The sequence below is a fragment of the Rhodnius prolixus genome, unplaced genomic scaffold, assembly GCF_049639745.1.
Source record: "Rhodnius prolixus isolate KJV_2025 unplaced genomic scaffold, Rpr scaffold_7, whole genome shotgun sequence".
Taxonomy (NCBI): Eukaryota; Metazoa; Arthropoda; class Insecta; order Hemiptera; family Reduviidae; genus Rhodnius; species Rhodnius prolixus.
This window is the reverse complement of record NW_027411582.1, coordinates 5,813,797-5,828,687: the sequence shown is the minus strand read 5'-3', so window position 1 is coordinate 5,828,687 and position 14,891 is coordinate 5,813,797. Positions and strand designations below refer to the sequence as shown.

The following is a 14,891-nucleotide window of genomic DNA, read 5'->3' as shown; positions in this document are numbered from 1 at the left end:
GTGAAGGAGTGGGAGTATTTCGCGGACCCATAGAGAATTTTTATGTTCTTGCATTTCCCTGTTTATTTTACGATTAAATTGCGATCTTGATCAGCAGTCGTAACATTACCCGGTTTTAAAAATAAATTAATATACTATGATCTTAACTTGGACTTCACAATACTATCCTTTCTGGAGCTAAACTACCCATGTTAAGGTTTAAAGCTTAACATTACCTCTTCATTAGATTACATTCCTCTTCAGACGACTGAGGCATCAGTGGCCTTGTGTGTTCGCATTTGCTTGTAAATTTTGGTTACAAATAATTAAATAGTTGTAAAAAAATAATTATTGACTTTACTAAAACAACACTTATTCCTTAGATTAGGATTCCTCATCCATCATGAATTCATAATCTTTTAAAGCCCCCTAATTTGAAATCTGAAAAGTAATAAATAAAATAGATAGATTTTTAATTTTTTTATTCCATATTTGATAAGAAATAAATAGTGGAGTTGAAAGGTTTTTTTTTTTTTTAATTACATTGACAAAATTTTGTTACCTAGAGATATACTTTCTTTAAATAAAAATTTAGTGAGATTTCATTTATTCTCTCTTTTACCTTTCCTCTTGGTTTCAGAAAATAATTTAAATATTAAATGGAAAATTAAAATTATTTTACACAACACAAAGTTCTCTTAATGAACACTTTTTAAAACTTTACATAATCCATTAAAATAAAAAAAAAACAATTTTTCCTTACGGAATTTCACACAACACGTAACATAATCCACTAATCACTAATGCACGCAAGAGAAAATTATATGCGATAAAATTATAACTAAATTTACAAAATTCTTTTTGATATGTAACAAATAGTCCGCTAAAAATATTATTTTAAAAAACATAAAATGATTATAACATACATAAATATAATTTTCTTAAATTTTATATGTTTTGTTCTTAATTTATTTACAATTTAAACTATCACACCTATCCCCCCTGTATTTACTCTGAACAAATTGTTTTGTGCCTTTGTTGGATTATTATTGGCAATTATCTGGAATCCACTAAAGGAATAGTTTAGATAGAAGAGCATAATTTAGTTAACTTGGTTTATGGTAAAAATAACCATGAACACCGAACCTGAATATGAACATATGAGGAAAGTGAACCCGTTGCCATTTCTTGCAACAAAACTCGTCGTGCGGAAAGCTTGAATTTAGACGAATATTTGTATATCCACTCCTCAAAAGATAAATCTATTTTTTATTGCACCTCCAGGTCCCAGTGTGATATCATCTATTAACCTACTTTTAGCCGAATGGTGAGGAGGTTTATAAAGTCATAATCAAAAACAATAGAGAATTAACATTTATTTACAAAAATTATTTTTTGATCAGAAATCTTCACGTCATCTAAATATTATTTGCCTTAAATACTGTCGAATATTGAATGTGAGATCCAACCAATTTGTTCAAACCCATAGCAGTCCATTATCATTCTATGTGTACTGTTTTTTTTTGTGTGTGAATTTAGACGGCATAACAATACTTTGTATTCAGGACTGATGCCAAAAATTCAGGATAATCTGCTCAAGAAACGGACTGAAAATCTTCAGCGTTGATACTTTACTTAAATCTCTATGAATTTCTTGTTTCCATTAGATGAATTACAAGAGCTTCATGAACGTGGGATATTTTAGTCTGTATCTTGACAAATACACATCAATCAGTTCCTGAATGGATTCATTTTTTTAATAGTTTTTCAAATCTATTTTCAAATTGGGAGGATAGGTGCATCCTAATAAATATATAAAAGTAAATATTACACAAAACTAATTGTTTCTTCCTGGCTCTAAAATACATACACATGTATTAAATACTTCGAATTGTTTTGTTTTTTAAAGTTTTGTACTAAATGTAAAGGCTAGTAAAGTTGTCGTGAACTTGATAGCTTTTATGAACTTTGAAAAAAAGAAGAGTAATTACTACTATAATTATCTATAACGAAAATAGCTACATAATGTAAACAAAATTTTATAAAAAAAAATTGAATAATTTCTTTTTAAAGAAACATATAATGTATATATTTTACACTTTTCTTTCTTCAGAAAAAAAAATATCAGTCTCTGTAGGGTTTAATTTAGATTATTTTTCAAAAATTAGAAATTACTAAAAGTAAAATGCATTTTCTTTCACACTAAGTAACATTTCCCACGCATTCTTCCTACCCTTTAAAGTATATCTCAGAAAATATTTTTGTTTTACTAGGAGAACCATATATCTGTCTGTCTCCTGATTTTTAACTCTGTAAATATCACCATTCTCAAATTTTTACTAACAACAAACTAAAAAATATAAATTATTAATTAAAAAAACAAAATTACCTTCTCTTAATGTTAAACTTTATTGTTAATTCGATAGTTGAGAAGCCAAGCAAAAAAGAATATTGCAATTCAGCAATGGTGAGAAAATTGCATGGTGTTCTTAAAATAGTTGAATATATCTTTTTCTTTGAATGCTTATAATTTTTAATTATATTTAAAGGTAATCTATTTATAAATAAAGATAGCTCGCTTTTTTTCATACTTCTTCCATGAGGTGCTTCAAATGACTAACAAAATCAGTGACAGTTTTCTACTAAGCTTTTAAGCTACATTGTTTTGAACGTAGAGAATGTGTATTGTTTAGAATGATCCAGAGAAGGATCTTATAACGCGTTTCTACTTTTGGTAAAAATAACATGAAAATGAATGTGATAATCTTTTTAAAAGTCTTAGCTGCAAATGTGTCTATCTCACCACTTTATACACTTTCCCTAGGGATTAATAAATAATTTGCAATTAAAACATGTCACAGTGTGGTGTGCAATGCGAAGGGTGAAGATTGAATATTACGTAACTCATACCAACTTCCTAGCTCATTGGAAAGGGATCTTACGGTCTCTCGCAACCCCATTTTGTAATTATGACTATTTTTTGATTTTTTTTTATGTACAAAATTGACAAGAGAAAAACATTTTGGGCCGAACATAAATTAAAGACCAACAGATTCAGCATTAAGAAAAAAATGACAAGTGTTTTAAAAAAGACATTGGAATCACAAGTTGTATTGTAAGTAAAGAAGGAAGGAGTAATTAGTGAACACCATCTAACGAATCTTGCCTCTAACCTCTTGGCTATCGTGGTGTCTATCATTATATATCTACATTAAGGACTAATTGTACATAGGCAGAGGAGCTTCTTCATGTGCTTACAAGCTGAAGTCTGTTCAGAGCCCTAACATCCTATAATTCGTCAAGAGATTCTTAGCTCAGAAAAAGTTTTTCAGTACTTCGTCTCCGCAAGATCCCTATTCTGATTTCTAACAAATTTAGCAAGTTTTAAATACATCTAAAGCTTAAAATAAATGTTCATTTTTACCAAATCCCAAATCTAAACAATACATATGTAAACTGTGTGCAACCTTTTTATTTTAGCTGCCCTCTGGCAATTTCAGAGATAATAATCTTCATGTAATCAAAAACTTACAATAAAATATTTCTTTTTGTTTGTTAGCGTTTACAATAATAATCTCTACCATTAAGTTTCTTCTGTTAAAGCTAGTTTGTTTCAATAGCTTGTACTTTTGCTCTGCTACTAAATATTTTTTATTTTTAACGATATTCTAAAAAAATATAAATCAATTTGGCCTTTTCTTTTTTGTGAGTTCCTAACAAAAGCACTCATTCCTAACAGACTTAAAGTTTAAACTCAAATTAAATAATCATATCTCTAACTTGCATTGTAAAACTTAAAGTGAAAGTTGGCATCAGCGAAAAAAAAAGTCAAATTATGCAAATCATAGTTATTTATTTATTTATTTCTGAACCGGCAGTCGCTTTATCAGATATTCTGTTAGAATTAGCAAGTGACCACAATTTGTCTGCTCAAAGAAAGCAAAGGTCACTTAACACCGCATCATGTGCTTATTATGTTTAACAAAAAAAAAAAAATATTCTAGCCAATAATCGCGCCTTAGGTGGAATGAACGTTTATATTTTAAACGCTTCAAGTACAAACTTATTGTCAACATTATTACATCCATTCGACATAATTATTCAAGCTGCCGTCAAATCTTCCAATACTCATCCATCATTTACATATTATCGTCAATAGCAACGGATAATCGCAATAATGTTCACCATGTACAGCCCAGTTTCAGAATATGAATCACCCTGATTAGACTTCGCATTAGGAAAATCGATTATGTGTTTTGTCAAGCACGTCAATCTAGTATCTATGTATATTTTCCATTTAAATGAAGGTAGCTCGTCTTTTTAATAAGTATTAGTCACTATTAACTAATCTACGAAAACGGTTTTTTCATTCGTGTGGAACTCACAAATAGAAAATGCTTTTATACATACATTTAATGAAAAAAATAGTCTGTTATATATTAAATATTTAATATAAAAGTGAATAAAAAAAAATATATTGGATTATTGATTTTTTTTTTTAAATTTTACTTTTTATCAATATACCATATTTAGTTCAGTTTATTTTACATATATTTTTTTTCTTTATTTTTTTTTTTTAGTTTTGGCTCTTGTGTAATTATTGTCACATATTAGTTTTAAAAAGGATGGGTTAGATTAATGTTAATATTATATAGATAATTAACATTTTATCTCAAGAAAAAAAAGAATCAAGGGAAAACAAGAGTAAGAGCCGGATATTTCCCTTTTAAGTGACTTCTGAACTTTCCAGAATTCCATGAAATAAAAGCTCTTTAAAAATTGTATTAGTAGAAAGTTTAGAGTTAAGTTTCATTCCAAAGATTATATATATATAAAAAAAAAAAAAACTTCGAACATTATAATAATTATTCTTTCCAATAAATATTTTTTCATATTCATAAAACTAATTTCATTAAGAGACGAAAAGACCCTGAAAAATTACTATTATATCTAATTTCTTCCTAATCTTATATATATATATATATATATATATAAACAGCTTGTAAACTGATTTAATTTTTATGATTGGCCGACAGTTTTTAATTTTAATCTGATAAGTCTCAATGTAAAAGACTAGAGACTTTCTCTGACTTCACAAGTTTCCTATCTACCGCGTACGTATTTTTTTTTTTTTAAACTCATATTTTTAAATACTTTCATGCGATAGTTTTTGAAAAACCATACATTATAATGAAGTGATATTTTAAAAGGATGATAGTTACCCATCTTCTCAAATGCATCGTTGTATTAATTGATTCAAATAAAAGTTATAATATACATGAGTGAATAATTTAGAGGCAATCTCAGAACAACAGAAAATTCCGTTCAGTACTAGTGTTCTAGAACAAAAACTAGGAGTAACAGAGAGAGAAAGAAAAAATGAACAAACAACCATATCCTATGGACACAAACATGTACCTACTGTGCGTAGGAGATGCGCAATTAAAGTTATATTCAATCCAGGTTTTGGCAAAAATTGGACATTTACAGTACGAGCCCGTAGTCATGTAGGAAATCGAACTTGATGACATGTTACTCTCAACTACGTCAAAAATTAAAAATCTGAAAAAGGATAAAATGAAAAAGCTGAGGACTCTTTAGTGCTCAGGAAGAAACCAGCAAAGTGTATTACTCCCTCATTTGCCGCTTTTTCTCTTTAGTTCCTTGACTGTGGCGTGTCACGAAGACAGGTTTAGGATGTAACGGTTATAGAGCAGCATCTTGGAGCAGTTTCAGCAACAGGAAAAGTGTGATACGAAGACTGGTTTTAGTGAATGCTGAAAAAATCGTTGTACTTACCATTTTTTTTAAAGAAATAAAATTGTTCAAGAAAAGAAATAAATATCCTAATCTCTATAATCCTACTAAACACTTTCACAGCAACAAAACGTCAAACTAAGATCACTACAAAAAAGAAGTAAGTTAGACTAAATAAACATTAATATCACAAGAAATTCTTCTTTATAGAATCAAAAAATTATTCTGAGATCCTATAACCAAATGCAAAATTTTGAGATCTATTAACAGAGTAATGAAGTTTATTATAAAACAGTCTATTGACAGGTTTCATTCTTAGAAACTGTCGGCCAGTTTTTATCTTTTTCTTTAAAGGTAGTTGTTCCACACAAATAAGTATAAAACAATTAAAGAGAATTAGAAAAGTTGATATAGGAACTAAAAATTGCGAAAAATAAAACAAAATAACCTTTGTTTTTGTATTTTTTTCCATTTTAGATAAAAATTCAAATGCGTAAACTATATCTTTCAGTTATAAATTACTGATTTAAGAAAAAACAACATATTATTTAAGTAACAAAAAAAATGTATAAGCATTGGCATTCAATTTTACAAAAAATACAAACCCACGCAATAACCTATTCATTACTACTACAGTCTCTTTATATATATTATACATATCAGATCTAGCTTATTCTTTTTGGAAAATAGATCCTGCAAAACTTCATAATGCCAAATGTTGCTGGATATTAATATAAAAAAATCCACAGAACACAGAGGATAGGGTCTGAATTCTAAAGCAAAAAAGGATTGTGGTTAAAACCACATTTTAAGCATAGCTTTTCTTCACAAACTCTTTCACACTTGCGTATAACAAACATCTGACATCTCAGTAATTCATTATAGATTTTTTTGGAGCACATCTGTGCACATCACCATACTCATTGCGCACATTTACATCAAGGGAGTTGCCGGCCAGCAAGCACTCCAGAAATTGGATTATAAAAATAGTAGCAAATACTTCCTCCTTTACCGCTTGTTCCCTTCAGTTCCTTGACTGTAGCGTGTCTCAAGACAAGTGGAAGTACTACTTTAGGATGCATAGTAATACAATTTGGGACGCTGAACGTGTGTGATACTAGCTGTTGAGTGTTGTTGTTAATATTAGCTACATCCATAGCTATAAGCTATTGATAGTAGGGATATCTATTGTGACGCCAAGTCCCAGACTAACCAAAAGATATAGTTTACAAGTGGTACTAATTCTAGATTGTCTTCAAATTGTATCTTCTTTTTTTTTATCTTACAGTACAAAAACTTACATTACTCTAAATGCTTATTTTTAAAAATAAACACTAAACTATTTAGTTGTTTCTGTCAACACTTTTTACTACATCTGATTTTATTCATATACTAATTATTCTAGCAATTTTTGTGTTTTTGTTTAAACAAAATTTGTAATGGGGGAGAAGAAGTATAATGACGGTTCACAATGTTTGACCCTGTTTGAAATGTAGTAATTTAATAATTACTTTCAAAATTATTAATTTTTATTAAATAAATATATTAACTTAATTTAAATAATTAATTGCATAGAAGGGCACTTTCATCTCTTATATTAATTTAGTATTTTTTGTTTTTAACTGTTCCTATTTTGAGATTAATTTTTTTTCCTGCTTTTTTAAATTACAATTTTTGAAATACTGTAAAAGTAAAATTATAAAATATATAAAAAAAGATGAATAGGTATGTACTTAATGTTTAATAATATTAGTAATATCTTTTAACGAAATAACCATACCAATCAGACGTGATTAGATTATATTTTAGGTGGCTGAAGGAGAGATTGTTATATAGCCGGTAAATAAAGATTTGCTACAATCCAAGGCATCACCATGTTAGTGGCTAGACCGGCGCATATTCCTGTTATGATGCATGCAGCTCCAAACATGCTAGCTATAGAAGCGTATTCTTTGTTTACCGTTCTGAAAAATAAATAAAAATATTATTAATACAAAATTTTCACAAGAATATCAGAGAAGTTAAGAACTAATAAGCATAATATAATTGGCATAGTTCCCATAACATAGAATATATGTGAAAAAAAAAAGAAAAATCCTGGACTGCGTAACTGAACTAGCAATCAGTTCAGACACATGCTGTCAAAACAGCTCTTTAAGCTATGGAGGATAAAGCGCTTTAATTGCCAGAGGTTTCGGACAACTCATTTCCAGTTGTCCAAAATAGGGATTTTCTGAGAAGTAACAAACAATCACTTACTTTAAATTAATACGATACCTTCCAATATCTGAAGCTGTTATAGAGGCAAACATATACAGTACAGCACAAAATAGCCCATTTTTCAAGCGGGCTTTGCGTCTAACTATCAGATTAAGTGTAAGCAGAAACGTCACGCAAGCATACTTTAATATTAAATTCTTATTTTAGCCATTAAAAAATCCAAGGCCTAGCCTAAACCGGGAATCGAACTCAGTATCTTGGTTTGCTGCTTGAGGCAAAATTGTAGATACAATAACAGTGTAACAATAATAATATATTTTACCTAATGAAGATATAAAAGACATAAATTAATATAAATTAATTTACTCACCCAGGACAGTACATCATAGCTACTGAACTGAAATAGCCAGAGGTTATGCCCATGGCGGCGCCGACGATCCAGAAGGCCCAATCGTTGTCTATGTATACTGGAAGTATCCTCTCCACGCCTAGAGGTTGGTAATTGCAAATTAAAAATAAAGGAATGAACAGCAGCCTCAATGTAATTGGAATCCATAAATATTTTGGCTTAGGCTGGAAAAAAAGTAAAACAAAAATTAATTTTTTGTCATTTTTGAGCAAAAGTGACGGGAGAGGTAAATTAATTGGTAAAAAATAAAACGACCAATAGATTTTTAAATTTTCCAAGATTTTATAATAGCAGTTCTTGCGAATATAACATTAACTGTTCTTGAAAGAGTAGTTTTATAAGGATCAATCAAAATCAACAGTATTGTATATCTCCTTCTTAATGTCGCAATAAAATACTTTTAGTTATGGTTGAGAAATATCAATTGATAAGAGTGTTTATATGAATTTTTTCTCATAAATATTGTTATTTAAAAAAAAATGACATTTAATATTGTCCATATAACATTTACTCCCTGTTCCACAATGGAGAAAATAAATGAGCAAATACCTAATCCTCTTGAAATAAGCTCTAAATCCAACTTGGAAAATGTTTTAACAATAATTAATTAATTAAATGTAATCCACTACTACTATTAATTAGTTCTTTGTGGTGGTTTAGAGTTTCTCTTTTAGATTGTAGCATAGTCGGAGGTTCTTTGTAACTCCCACTCGCACTGCAGACATATTATGCAATGTTAACTGAATAAATAAAAAGAAATATTTAAAAAGAGAGAATTTACAGATTAAAATATGGTACAGATAAATTTAGATCTTCCGACATATACTGATAGTAAATACGGAAAAAGTAAAAAATTCAAGAAACTGGTCCAACAAACGTTTCATTTTTTTTAAAGTGGTATAACTAAGAAATTGCTAAAAAAGTAGTCGGTTAGTTTGTTCACATAAATATGTTGAGTTCTCTGTAAATTTTTGTTTTTCTTGCTGATATCTTAACATTTCATTCACAATAAAAATGAACTATATGCTAACAATGTATAGGGCAAAATATTTGTTATATGTTTAATTAAATCCTGATCTGTTTAAACATGAAAATTATAAAAACTGTCAAGTATTCTATAGTAAACTGCATATCAAAGAGTGAATCAAAACTTCAGAATAACTAACAATTAGTAAAACTTCTAATTTTAAAGAAAGTTTATCAACTGCATTAAGAGGAAGAAGCAATAGGAGGCAGCACGACACACATATCTCTTGACTTTCTAAAAGAGAAAACTTACCCACGATCCAAAAGCAGGAAGAGAACTTCCAATCATGGCAGCCAAGTTGAACGTCAAGAAACACATTATATGGACATAGTATGTTTCGCTAACTATAAAGTTTGGGTCAGATCTCTTAATATCTAAAAACAAAGAAGAACAAAAATTGATACCACTATCATACACTGACTGATACACTTAATATAATGCAAACTGTATTATCCTTCATCTCCCAAATAAATACAATATACTTGATCTACTTTCCTACCTGAATGTACAGCCGGAAAAACGGCTAACGTTGTGAAAAATGTTAAGAAAACATTCAAACATTGTGGAAAACAACTAACAAAGATTTCCCAATATGGTGTTGATTTTGGATCTCTTGTGTTATCTTTTAGTCTTTTTTGAGCTTCTCTTTGGCTTTTCAGTTCGTTATATTTATAAAACCTCTGCAAATAAAAAAAAAAAACATTACCTACATAACAGAAATTTATTGAATAATAAATATATTGATGTTGAAAAAACGAAATTATAACTAACATTTAATGGAAGTGCAAAATACGTATCGAAACATAATGATAACACTAATAAAGCTGTAATGAAATAGTACATAGCTGCAGTCTTGGGGTTTGGTGCGATTGCCACAGATCCTATGCTAATAATAGATGTAAATGTTCCGCTAATATTCTGAAAAAAATAACAGAATAAAAATTATTTACAAAAATACAAATAGTATGTGGTAATCTGTTGAAAAAGATGTGACTCGCTTGATATCAGTTTTTGGTTCATAGACGTTTGAGTAGTTAATGACAATAAACTAGAATTTCTCGTAGTATCTGTTGAAATCCGAGGGAAGCAAACATTCCCAAAGAAGTAGTTTTTTGTTTTACCTTTCTTGCTGCCCAGGTAAAAGAATGTACTATGATCAAGATAAATTTTCTATGTCAATGATTTAAACTCCTCTGGAGGCAGTAAAATGTTTAAGAAAATTAACTATTTTGTCCTAAAAGCACAGACTTTTACAGTTTGTTCAATACTTTCCCTTGATCAGTATTAATATTCTAGTAATGCAGGAAGATTAAGCAAGACGAAATACTACTTTTCGTCATAAACCCTTAAACCCATTCTAATAGCTGTGATTTGTTATGTAAAAATTGTGAGTCCGAGTTATTTTACAAAATAGGTCTAGGTAGTCAAGTAGGTTTTGACAATTATAATATAGCAGAATTACAATTAATAATAAAATTTTAATTATAACACTATATTCTTCAGTTATTTATTTTACACGCACTAAAAGTTCTATTTTCCTTCACAAGTCCTGGTTTTGCAAGCAAATTAATAACAACTATTCGAGGGAAAGAAAAAACTTCCCACATATGTCTAATATTAAAGGTTTTCCGCAATCACTTTATTAATCAAAAGATAAATTCTAAACTTACGACGAAAGCTATCTGCTGAAGGTTACACGAGAAGCTTAAAAAGTTTAAGTTTAAAAAGTGTAACTAGAAAATAAAGTACTAAAATAGTGTTTTTTCCAATAGTTTATTCGTACTTACTTAATATTGCTATCGTAGTAGCAATGTGAAGTAACCTTATTATTGATTTATTCCTGCTATCATATTAGTAAATATTAAGTAAGTTATCTATTAGTTATCTAAACTGTTTTACTTTCAGAAGAACTGTTTTGTAATATATTTTGCATGATCTAGATCAGTTCCATGGTGCTGCACGGTAGCCCACAAACCTTTAAGTATGAAGGTTTCATTAGGTTATGAAACAGTGGTGCCCAAATATTTATAAATTTGCTAGATTATTACCTAAAGTTGATATTAAGGGAGTCTTAATTAAATATCTAATAAATAATTAATAATAATAATAATAATAATGAAAAAAAAATAATAATAATGATTAGATTAATTTTTACTGAATATAATACTGAATTTAAAAATCTAATGAATTTATATTTTACCATTTTTGTCTCAGTGATAAAGCAAATTGGGATCATTTTCCCTTATAATTTCTAATCAGGAAGAACATGAAAATTACTTACTGCACCAAGTATTATCGCTCCTGTGTACGAAGCTGGAAGTTTGGCTGCCATCCCATAAACTGTATTCTGGTAGATACCGTTTGCCACTGGAATAAACAAAATAAATAAATTCAATTTAAATGTTTAGAATTTAACCTCCTTAGATTGGAGGAAGGTCAAGCCACTTCTTACAGCTATTGGTGTTTCTTCAGAAACGCCTTTCCATCACGTTTACATTGCCACTTTCAACACTAACAAATCACAAAGGGTCTAAAAGAATAGATGATGTCTTGGTTTTAGCGAACGCGTAAACACACAGATCAATACTTCACACAACAAATCTTACAAACACACATTGTACACTATAAAGACAGTTCCATTATATGAACATTGGCACTTTAAAGAAGCTGCAATAAATCTTCAAAGGCGCCGATTAATTCATTTTATAACCATTCTCTTTTCAAACTAAAAATTATTCCAACATCTAGGTATAAATTAACTCCTGAAGACTTCATTTTGAAGGTTTTAGAGCACTGCGAATATGAGACCTTATTGGTATCTATTCTACCGGAGATTAGTCCTCTGAATCTTTAAGACCCTTTATCTTCTTTGAAATATGATGAGTTGGGAACGTTTTATCGTAGATAGGACATCCATCTCGCCGGAGTCTTTATCTTTACCACCAAAATCTGTAGTTGCTATTATGTCAAAGGCTATTTTATTCAGCTGCCTTCTGAATTTATAAACCCTCTATCTATGATAGCAAATATTTTCACATTAATTTCGTGGTCTATTTTTATTTAAACATTGAATTGAAGTCTACAGTCGAAATCAAGCCGTCTAGATAAGGATAATACCCCCGTGCATCTGCTGTATCCACTTATTTTCCTACCAACTGCCAAGATTTTTGGAGACTGGGCGTAGTAATATATAATTGACGGCAATCATGAAGATATAAATTGGATCATAGAAACGATCATAAAAGTAGAAAAATTCAATTGCAATCATCAACTGCAGGAGTAGTGCGATGAAGTACTAGAAGTGGTTACAAAATGTCTGATATTAAACCTAAAGTAGTCCCAACAATTGTAAAACATTAATTATGGATCTAGATCGAACAATTTTTCAATTAAAGGAAATAATTAACAATATTTATAATAAAAAATAAATTATATTTACTGTTTAAAATTATGACCAGGATGATGGTAAGCCAGAAAAAAGTGCCTGGCCAAGTTGATGAATCAGTCATCGCAAATATCACGGTGATCAAAAAAGCGGCCATTTCAACGACTATACTCCAAACTATTCGTGTTGTTAAATTACCACTATAAACAAAATAATTTTCATTTCTTAATAAACATTTAATAACAAAATTTAAATATCGTTTACATCAAACGAGCGAACACATGTTTCAACAGAAGCTGAAGCTCAAAAATTCTTCACCCACTCTTAAGCATACGTGAAATATGTTGGAATGATCGCTCGGTTGGTGAAAATGGAAAAAACAACAAAAAAAGCATGTGTTCTTAGAACAGTATTCGTAGTCAACAGGCTTAGAGATTGCAAAGGCTATCAGGCCAAGTTATATATAAATATTTTTACTTCTTAAAAATGTGTATTCTTTCGTAGGTATTTTATTTTTCAGTAAAAATTGGTTTTCAGGAGGTAATGTTGGAGGGGTGGGATAAAGATGAACAGAAAAATATTCTTAAAATGGCGCGTTCGAAAGTGTTAAGGTCAACTAAAAGAATACCATCTGCATTAAACAAAGACGTAATAGAAGTTGGTTCTTCTTGCACTCTTGTCGTTAGGTGAAATCGTACCATTATTAATGCAACATATAATCATAAAAATTAAAAGTATAATCAATTCAGATTACTTTATGCAATTAGAAACCTAATCATTAACTTTTTTATAAAACTGAAGTAATATAATTCATTTATTCTAGAAAGCTAAACAGAGTCGCGGATCTCCCAACATCATGATGGAAAATGATAGATGGTCATCAATCTTATTAAAGAGAGTAGTTTGTCATATCCTGGAAATACGATTTGCTAATGGAAACGTGACTACCAACAGCCACAACCGAGAGATCTATAAAAATTTATGCATATAAAGGAAGAATGAATGTTTATACATATATCTAAGAAGTACATATTTGCCCAGTGTGCGATTCCAAGATAACCTGACACTATATCATAATTAAATATTCTAAGTACAATGGTATGAAAAATAAATTTATTGCTTCTTATTTACAATGCAGTAAATGATAAGCCTTTGGGTGATACTAATGAATAGCATTATTGCTACCATGTGTAAAAATAAATTAAAAAAACCATTAAAATTAACATTTTTCTTTTTGCGCTGACGCACTAATTAATTTTAGTTCTAAATTCTTTTAAGAATGTTAAAAGAAGTTTTGCGAGAGAAAATTTCATACTTAAATTTTCGAATATGAGTTTTCAAATAAAAATTAAAAATTCTGGTTTGAACACTTAAAGTCTACCTCTAATTTCAGTGTACGTAATCAAATTTTCTTGAAATTTAGAATTTGTACCAGAAATATTTATTTCCTATCATGAAAATATTGTTGAAAGACAAGCGTTACAGTTACCCTCATAACCCCAATGAAGTAAATTTATTGTGATGTTAGTACTGTGCGATGTACTAAGAAGGGCTCAACTTCATCCCTCCAAAGGGATCCCGATTATTTGAATTTTTCTGCGAAATCGTAACTAATAAAATTTACAGAAATAGTGTAGCAACTTTAAGAGAATCTTTTAGCTCAATGTGTTACATAAAAAAGTATGGCTGCCGAGTCATACTATTCGTGATTCTATCGAAAGCAAATTTTTTCAAATTCCTACCCTGTGTAGGGCACAGCTGATAAGCTCTTTTAAAGCCTGATTTTAGTGATTCTGGTTATCAAATAACTTTTCATATTTTAAGGATACAAACCTTTATACTACAAAAAATCCGCCAACAGATCAGATTTTTTGTTCTGTTTTTATAGAAACTTTCATTTAATAATTAATATGAATTAAACAAATAGAGATTAATCATGTTTATTTGAAATTTGAAAGTAAAGTTATTTAAGTAGATAAACTTCAATGTCAACGTTTTCATATAAAGTGCTACCTCAGCACAACGCTCAGTTTTATGATCTATATAATTAAAAACTTGCATTAAGAGCATTACTACAGAATTCCAAGATTCATCAGAAACGCTACTTTAAGAAA

General features: G+C 29.4%; 1 protein-coding gene across 6 annotated transcripts in view; it reads right to left on the bottom strand.

The window, feature by feature from the left end:
* Positions 1-444: 444 nt before the first annotated feature.
* Ent2 (Equilibrative nucleoside transporter 2) overlaps positions 445-14,891 on the bottom strand; it is a 36,283-nt gene continuing 21,836 nt past the window's right edge. For 5 of the 6 annotated variants that reach the window (XM_074113643.1, XM_074113642.1, XM_074113648.1 and 2 more), the window contains 7 exons: positions 12,832-12,977; positions 11,674-11,759; positions 10,164-10,310; positions 9,892-10,072; positions 9,645-9,766; positions 8,327-8,529; positions 445-7,700 (listed from right to left, as the gene is read on the bottom strand). In XM_074113643.1, the coding sequence (XP_073969744.1) occupies positions 7,565-7,700; positions 8,327-8,529; positions 9,645-9,766; positions 9,892-10,072; positions 10,164-10,310; positions 11,674-11,759; positions 12,832-12,977 (1,021 nt within the window). In that variant the 3' untranslated portion in view covers positions 445-7,564. The remainder of the gene's footprint in view (positions 7,701-8,326; positions 8,530-9,644; positions 9,767-9,891; positions 10,073-10,163; positions 10,311-11,673; positions 11,760-12,831; positions 12,978-14,891) is intronic. The other variant, XM_074113645.1, reaches the window with a different exon arrangement.